The sequence below is a fragment of the Miniopterus schreibersii genome (genome assembly GCF_964146895.1).
Source record: "Miniopterus schreibersii genome assembly, chromosome: 22".
NCBI lineage: Eukaryota > Metazoa > Chordata > Mammalia > Chiroptera > Miniopteridae > Miniopterus > Miniopterus schreibersii.
The window spans coordinates 2,596,938-2,604,962 of NC_138124.1; the positions used below are offsets into that span (position 1 = coordinate 2,596,938).

Below are 8,025 nucleotides of genomic sequence, written 5' to 3' on the forward strand. Positions count from 1 at the left end.
AGCCTCGGAGAGGCGCCGGGGGCGAGGGTGGAGGGGGCGCAGGGCGCTGCGGCGGCGGGTCCCCGAGAGCGCGAAGGTCCGACAGCGGAGCCGCGCGGGTGCTGCAGCCGCCGCTCATCCCCAAGAGGTTCCGACTCCGGAAGGGCGGAGAAGCCCGGGGGTCAGCGGGGTTTCTGAGCCCGGACGGGAACCGCGGCGGCCGGAGCGCGCCGCCCCGCGGGGAGGACGACGGTCGCGCGGCCAAACCCAGGCCGGCGAGGCGGACGCGGGGCTGCGGCCCGGGAGGCTCCGCCCCGCCGCTCCCGCTGCGCCGCGATTGGCTGGGCCTGCGAGGCCACGCCCCCGAGGCCGTGCACGTAGGGGCGGGCCGGAAGCCGGAAGCCGGGGCTGCGCAGACGCGGCGCTGACGCGGCGCTGCCTGGCCGCGCTCCAGCCGCCATGGAGCGGGACGGGGAGCATTTGTCAGCGCGTCCGGCGCTGGAGTCCGAGGGGCTGCGTTTTCTGCACGTTACCGGTGAGTCGCCGCGGGCCGCGGGGCCGAGGGGCTGGGGCTGAGGGACTGGGGGTGGCGCCGCCATGTTCGGAGCGTCCTCCGCGGCGCGCCGGGCCGGGCTGGGGGAGGCCTTTTCCTCCCGGAGCCGCGCTTCCCAGGGCGGCGGCGGCCCGTTTTGGGTATTTTTGGGAAGGAAGCTCTGGACCCGGGTTCCCTGAGCCCTTGGCGGGCGCCTCCGGGCCCAGCTGCGCCCCTCGCCCCCCGCCCGCGTTTCTAACAGCCGGCGCCGCCCCCGCCCGCACGGCCACCCCTGCCCCGGGCTCCCGGGATGTGGGGGGCCGCTGCCCTCCCGCGTCGGATACACTCCTCGGTGTCGCCGCTCGAGTCCTGTTTGGTGCCTGGCAAAGTGTTTTCTTTTTTCCAGTGGGCTCCCTGCTGGCCTCCTACGGCTGGTACATCGTGCTCAGCTGCGTCCTGTTGTTCGTGGTCTTTCAGAAGCTTTCCACCCGCCTGCGGGCCGCGAGGCAGAGGGAGCTGGACGGCGCCGCAGCTGCCGCGGGTTAGTAGCCGGGGCGGATCCAGGCTGCTGCGGGTTAGTAGCCGGGGGCGGATCCAGGGCTGCCGTTGAGCAAGAGGCGCGGGATTGTGATCAGTATGGAAGGGAAACCGTTTTCTGCTTCTTAGGATGATTGTGGTGAATGCAATAGATTTATTTCAGAGGTTTTTCAGAGGTGTTTAATTGTCCTGTATTTTTTTTTTTTTTAATATCTTTATTATTCCAAGAGATAGAGAAAAACGTCAGTGATGAGAGTCATTGCTGGGCTTCCTCCTGTGGCCCGGGCTGGGGATTGGGCCTACCCTGTATTCTCAAAGCCCCTAATGTTTCTTTGGATATGTCCTCAGGAACTGTAGCTTCTAAGTAGTGAAAGGGCCGCCATTTCAGAGGGACTGGTTTGTAAAAACCACCAAGTGGAGTTTGCAATTAGGCCTGATGAGTAAATTGTGATCTCATACACCTGGGAGAGAACTCAGGGTCAACAGGCAGACCAGTGAAAAGTTTTCACTTTAATCCGTTTTATGGATGATTTTCCAGCCCCAGGAGTCACCATTTACTGAGGTTGGGGAGGAAAGCAGTTGTCGCAGTGCAAAACCTCAAGCATTCCTCTCCTCTCCCGGGAAGCCCTCAGTCTCTCGGATTGTTGTCTCTAGGGCAACAGCAGACTGTGAAGTACAGTTGTAAGTCTTGCCTGTAGATTGCAGGGTTTCCCGAAGCAGATGACAGTGGTGTCTGGGGACAGTGTCAGTCACCTGCTACAGCCACCTGCACGAGTGAAGTGCTGGCGGCGAGGATGAGCAGTCACATCCCACGTGGTGCTTTAGGAAGCACCATGGAAAGTACCTGCAGTGAGAGGCGGTGTTTTGTGCTATTCAGTTTTGTGTGGAAAAGTAGGTTGAAAAACTACGCTTAGATTGATTGTATTCTAAGAATGACTCGACAGAAATGTTCCTGGAATTCACACTTGTAGAGAAAGTGGAAGTGTATTTTTGTTTCTGTTTCAAAGCTTCACTCATCTCTACCAACCCCACCCACACACACGTGTACTATTTGATCATGAGATTTGGCTCCCATCGTCTGTGGATTTACTTCAGTGGCCTCGTTCCCCTACTATCTGTAGGTAGTGATGATCACCTATACTTTGAGTGGTACAGGTGTGAGTATAGAAATTCTAACCTTCCCTTTAAAAACTAGTTGCCTGGCCCGGTGGGGCGTGGCTCAGCGGTTGAGCATGGACCTGGGATCCAGGAGATCGGGGTTTGATTTCCCGTCAGGACACATGCCCGGTCAGGGGTGTGTAGGGGGCAGCTGATCAATGACTCTCATCATTGAAGTTTCTCTTTCTCCCTTTCCCTGGAAGCAATAAAGATATTTTTTTAAAAAGCAAAAGAAAAACCCTAGTTGCCCCTCAGTGGTCCTTAGCATGGTGGTTGGTCTGAAGAGATGAGCAGATAGAGTTCTCCATGGTGTATTGCTATAACTGTGCTCTAGGCCAGAGAAAAGCAGAGGTCAAGCTGGGGTGCTGGTTTCTATTAATGCGAGCAGGAGGGATTTTTCTCTGTTCTGTAGAAACAAGGATAAATACCTAAGGGCCTTTAGCTTTTTCTGTATAGGCCTGGGCTAATCAAGTGATGCCTAATACGGGAGATTTCTGGCTGGATGTTGGGAGGTGTCCAGGTCATGGAACAAAATCTCTGTGTGTTTGTGCCAGGCTTTCTGAACTGGAATTGCTGAGGGAGGCCAGAACTGATCATTTCTAAGAGGTTTTTGGTGCTGTAGATATTTCACTAGGGCTCAGAACGATGGCTGTGGGACAGTCTCCTACCCCCAAAAGCAGCCACATGTAGAGGGGTAAACTTATTTGTGTAGAAATATATTTTTACATTGTCTTTTATGTACTCTCAAGAGTACATTTTCTATGAGGGTGTTTTACCTTAATTTTTTTTTTTCATTGTAGAACCTGATGATGTTGTAAAACGACAAGAGGCTTTGGCAGCGGCCCGCTTGAGAATGCAAGAAGAATTAAATGCACAAGCTGAGAGGCATAAGGAAAAACTAAGACAGGTAGGATTCCTTTGTATACATGGCGCTAAGAAATTAGGGTTTGAGGCTGAGGTCAGAAGTGGTCAGTGCTTTCCTTGTGCAATTTCTTCCTACCAGGCATGTGTGACAACCCACCAGATCTGACCCAATCTGAGACAGAAGTGTAGATTCTGCTTTTAGTCTTTTTTTTTTAATTTTAATTTTGTATTGGTTTCAGGTATATAGCATAGTGGTTAGGTAATCATCTACTCTTTTTTTGAAATATCTTTATTGATTTCAGAGAGAGGAAGGGAGAGAGAGAGAGAGAAACATCAATGATGAGAGTCATCGATGGGCTGCCTCCCGCACGCCCTCGACTGGGGATCGAGCCCACAACCCAGGCCTGTGCCCTGACCAGGAATCGAACCCCGATCGCCTGGATCCTAGGTCGACGCTCAACCCCTGTGCCAGGCTTGGCCGGGCATCCATTATGCAGCTGGTCTCCCCAGCTTGGCTGGAGCCTAGAACACACAACCACAAGGTGGTAGGGTGTGGTCTCTAGGGTACCAGGGACCAGTAGGAAATTGTACACGGAAAGCACAATTAGTTATGACATCTGGTCGACCCCTTAAAGGGCCTTCCTCTTTCTAAGCTAGCTCACAAAGTGGATGGATCTAGGGCTTTAGACTCCACCCTCTAAAAAGAGGCAAGGTTTTTTAAATGGATATAAAACTTTCACAAGTCCCTCCACTCCAGCTTTCCTTCCCCGCAGCGGGGTCCCTTTTATCTTTACAACCAAGACCCCCCTTTTATAAACACCAATTACAGCACAAACCCACATGAAGGGGGCACAGTTGGTTTTAGAAGCAGTTCTCTTTAAATGAAACACACATAGGTCCCCTTTTCCTCAACAGCTTGAAGAAGAGAAAAGGAGAAGGAAGATTGAAATGTGGGACAGCATGCAGGAAGGAAGGAGTTACAAAGGAAACACAAGAAAGGCCCAGGTGAGGTTTAAAGTAAACCCCCCAAAAGTCAGTCCCCCCCCCCCCACTACCCAGTAGTTTCCTCAATAGGATCAAGTTTTACCAACACCAACATCTCTCCCCTGAAAATAGGAAGAAGACAGGACCCCAGAGCCTTCTACTTCCTCAACCCTCCCCAAACGGAAATCAGACAAAAAGCCTTTGCGGGGAAGTGGTAAGTACCCCAAAACCACTGCCTTAAAGAACACAAGGTCCTTCCTCTTGAGATTCTCCTTATACAGGCATTTCCCCCCCCCCTTACATATATCTCAATGGGAAACAGGGAGGGTATTATATGTAACTACAAGTTTTTGCTCACTTCCAGGTTATAACCCTTTGTCTGGGGAAGGAGGTGGAGCGTGCTCCTGGAGACCTGGCCGCAGAGGCCCATCCTCCGGCGGATGAGGCTAAGGAACCTTGCTCAGCGTCACCCCTTTGACACTAAGCAAGCACACTACTCTCCCCTCCCCCTTTTCAATTGCCTTACGCACTTTTTCACAGTGACCAGCCCAGGGGCCATGGGGTTTTCATTTCTGTTAACTTAGACACCTTTAAGGCTTGAAAGGTCATCCTTTCAAGTGAAGCCAACTATTTAAAAAACCTTTGATTCATGGGTAATTGGATAGATAAAAACAGCAAGACCTAAACTAGTGGTCCTTCAACACACCTTGTGGGGGGGTCGCTGTGACAGGCTGCGTGGAATGATGTCTTCCTTGTAAATGGTGAAACCCACCACCAAGGATCACTGAGGCCGACAGTTGATAGGGTTTTTCTGTATGTCTTCTGTACAGGACACTTTGTAAACTCCCTGAAAATAACCACTTTTCAAGGAACCATCTCTCTCTCCTTCATTTCTGTCTAAAGCATTAAAAAAAACAGGGGGTGCTTTAAAAAAGCCAAGAAACATTGAGGACTTCACTTTGCTTTAAACTCAAAAAAAATCTGACTGCCCCCAAGAGGCTCAAGAACCTGCCCAGGTAGGCAGGCGAATCACAGCCCAGGGGGCACAACAGCAAGTGCAGCCATCAGAACTGATGGGATGTTATAGGGGCTGCTGGCACCCCCCCCAAACATTAAGGGCCAACTTGGTGCAGGTGCCCTTCCTGGGAAATACGAGGGTGGGGACGCAAAGTGGCCTAGTCCACCTGGACAGTCCTACTTCCAAGAAACTGACAAGTGATGACATGGGGGAGCTGCAAAAAAACACCAGGGGCTTAAATTGACAGCTGCACCAACTGGAAAACCCAAGGGGGAAAAAGGGCCACAGTCTCGGGAGACTCCAGCCTCCACAATTGAGACCACACTTTCGGGTACTCCCAGCACCCACCAAAGGGACAACACTAAGGCCTGATTTTCCTGGGCCCTGGCCCCATGCAAGTAGGGGTTTCATCACACTGGCTCCTAAAAACATGGAAGACCGAGGGACCAGCCGGGGCTTCACTACATGGTCTCTGCCTCAAACACTAAGAGCAGGCAGCCCATTCAGAAGCCAGAGCCCCACAGCTCCTGGTACAGAGCAAGCAGCAGCGGCAACACCCGGAGGGTTGGGACCCTCAATGTGTGAGGCTGGCTTCTTGCCGCACAAAAAGCCCTTGGTCCCACCTTCCCTCATAAGCATTTTCAATTAAAACGCAACAGGAACAGAGTACATGCAACCAAATACACAAAACCACTTGCAGACAGAGCGTTGGGGCCGGCGCAGCCACCATTGCATCAGAACACACTGTACACACACCCCAGTGCCTCCCCCAGCAACTGGGCCCACTATTCAGAAATTGCAGCAGTGACCCAAGGCAGTGAAGAGACAGTCACGTCCCCCTTCAGGCACCTGCGTGACAGATGCAGGGCCCCGTCGGCTTCACAGCAGGCCCAGCTCTGGTGCACAAGCTCCGCTCTGGGGAGAAAGAAGCTCAAGAGCCCCTTCAGCACAAACATCGTGGAACATGTTTGCCTCTCAAGACCACGAAGCACAAGAACCAGCCTGGGATGCTCCAGAGCAGGGCCCAGGAGGTCAGCAACCAAGGTGAAGTTCACCACCAACCACACCAAGTGTCTGAGGCACACAACACAGGTGAGAATCGCACCCGGTATAGCTTCGCACATTGTGCCCATCACAGCTCCGGGAGCCCACAAAGGGCAGTCACCACAACCACACCGAGTAGCTGAGGCGCGCAACACAGGCAAGAGCCACACCCACCGCCTTTGGGTGCTGGAGCCTATAAACGGCTAGCGCTGAGGCCACGACATTCTCCCACAGACTCAGCCACGCATCCCCCCTGCAGCCAGGGCAGAGCGAGGCATCACATTGCAGCGAGACCTAGATACAGCTTCAGCAGCCACCTCCCCGAAGGTGGCTACTAATCTGGCAGCACAAAACACCCCCTTCAGATTTTTTCAAATGGCGGCACTGGTTAGCGGGGCTGAGCCACAGGTCATGGGATGTTCTGGAGCTGTGGCCCGGTCACCAATCCCCCCATCACCCCGTAACTACCACTGGGGGGGGCCCACGCAGCCAACTGGTCAACCCTGCGGGCGTCAGGACAGCAACAGGAACCTGCACAGCCCAGGGCGGGCCGTCTGAGTTTCACGTCCTCGAAGGCCCCGACAATGGACCGTTTGTGGCCACCCTACTCAGCTCCCCTTCACGGCCCGTGCCGGCTCCCGCCTCCTGGGGCCTGACAGCTGCCCGCACACCGGCCAAATCCTGTGCTCTGGGCGCAAAAAACGATATGAAAAAGCAGCCGCCAGACGCGGTTAGGCATCGTTTTTTATGGGGCTGTGGGCCACGCACCGCTCCCGTTTGGTTCCTCGCCTGGCTCCCCTCAGAAGTTCCCTCTGCATGCATGTGGCTCCCAGACTGGAACCAACGCGCGGGCCCGCGACACGCCCCGAGGTTGAACGCACGATTCAGCTCCATCCATCCGATGTTCGCACTGGTGATCAGGCAACACAAAGCCCTGGGAGTGGGGTCACTTGGGCACTGAATGGACGGCCTTGGCACGCCCCCTTATCCCATCGCTCTCAGGCTTTGGAGTCCGGGGATCAGGGAGGTCGTGGCCCCTGGGCGCAGGAGAGCAGACGCCTGGGACCAGGTAGGTGGGCAGCTCTGGCAGCGGGTCCTCAAAACCTGGAGAACCAATGTCTTCAGGCTCCAACCACTGCAGAGCACGCAGCACCTATTATGGGCACCAGAGCAGGGGATCCTCAGGCTGGTCCAGAGCTCGCCAGGCCACGGATTTCCCCCACCTCTCCATTGCTGCCTCCAGGGAGCCTCCGGGGTGGCCTGGTTGAACCTGGGGCGTGGAAGCAGAGAGGGCGGAAGTTGTGCGGGCTGTGTCTGCCTCCGGAGGCACCTTGTATGAGCGACCCCAACCAGGGCCCCTCAGCCCCCTAACACGTATTTCACATACAATCCCCCCAAGGGGTTGCCCACTTGAGTGCCCCAGGAACTGAGAGAGAAGCCCAAAAAAGCTTGCCCGTGGCCAGCCCATTAACGCCCATCCCCGCACACGCTCCTCTGCCGGCCTACCTCTGGGGTGCTGGTCTACCCATGCAGGTGGCTACATACCTTGTCTGGAAGCCGCAGCAAACGTCCACATCCCCCTGTGATCCTGCAGGTACAAATATGTGGCAAGAGAGTGAATTCCCCCCACCACACACACACCCACCCCACCCCCACCCCCCCCCCCGGAGATTCTGTGCTGGAAAACTCCCCCCCTCCTTGGGCCGATGCCCACACCACACAAAAAGCAAAAGCCCCTGAGAAAACCCAACCCACCCAGTGACCAGCACAAACAGTGCCCAAAGGCCACCAAGCCTGTCAAGCCCACCACATGCCTCTCCCCCCCCTCCACAATCTGCACCGTCCCCATTTTCCAGGGCAGGGCAGCATCCAGGCACCAGACACCCTCCCTTCTCTTCTGTTCTCCAAC

The 8,025-nt window shown here is 54.9% G+C and overlaps 1 protein-coding gene across 1 annotated transcript; it reads left to right on the forward strand.

The window, feature by feature from the left end:
* The first annotated feature begins 365 nt into the window (after positions 1-365).
* SELENOS (selenoprotein S) lies at positions 366-4,929 on the forward strand. Its single transcript, XM_081124603.1, has 6 exons — positions 366-514; positions 918-1,052; positions 3,007-3,113; positions 3,986-4,075; positions 4,187-4,268; positions 4,419-4,929. The coding sequence occupies exons 1-6, from the start codon at positions 439-441 to the stop codon at positions 4,496-4,498; spliced, it is 570 nt and encodes a 189-aa protein (XP_080980729.1). The 5' UTR covers positions 366-438; the 3' UTR covers positions 4,499-4,929.
* Positions 4,930-8,025: the final 3,096 nt, after the last annotated feature.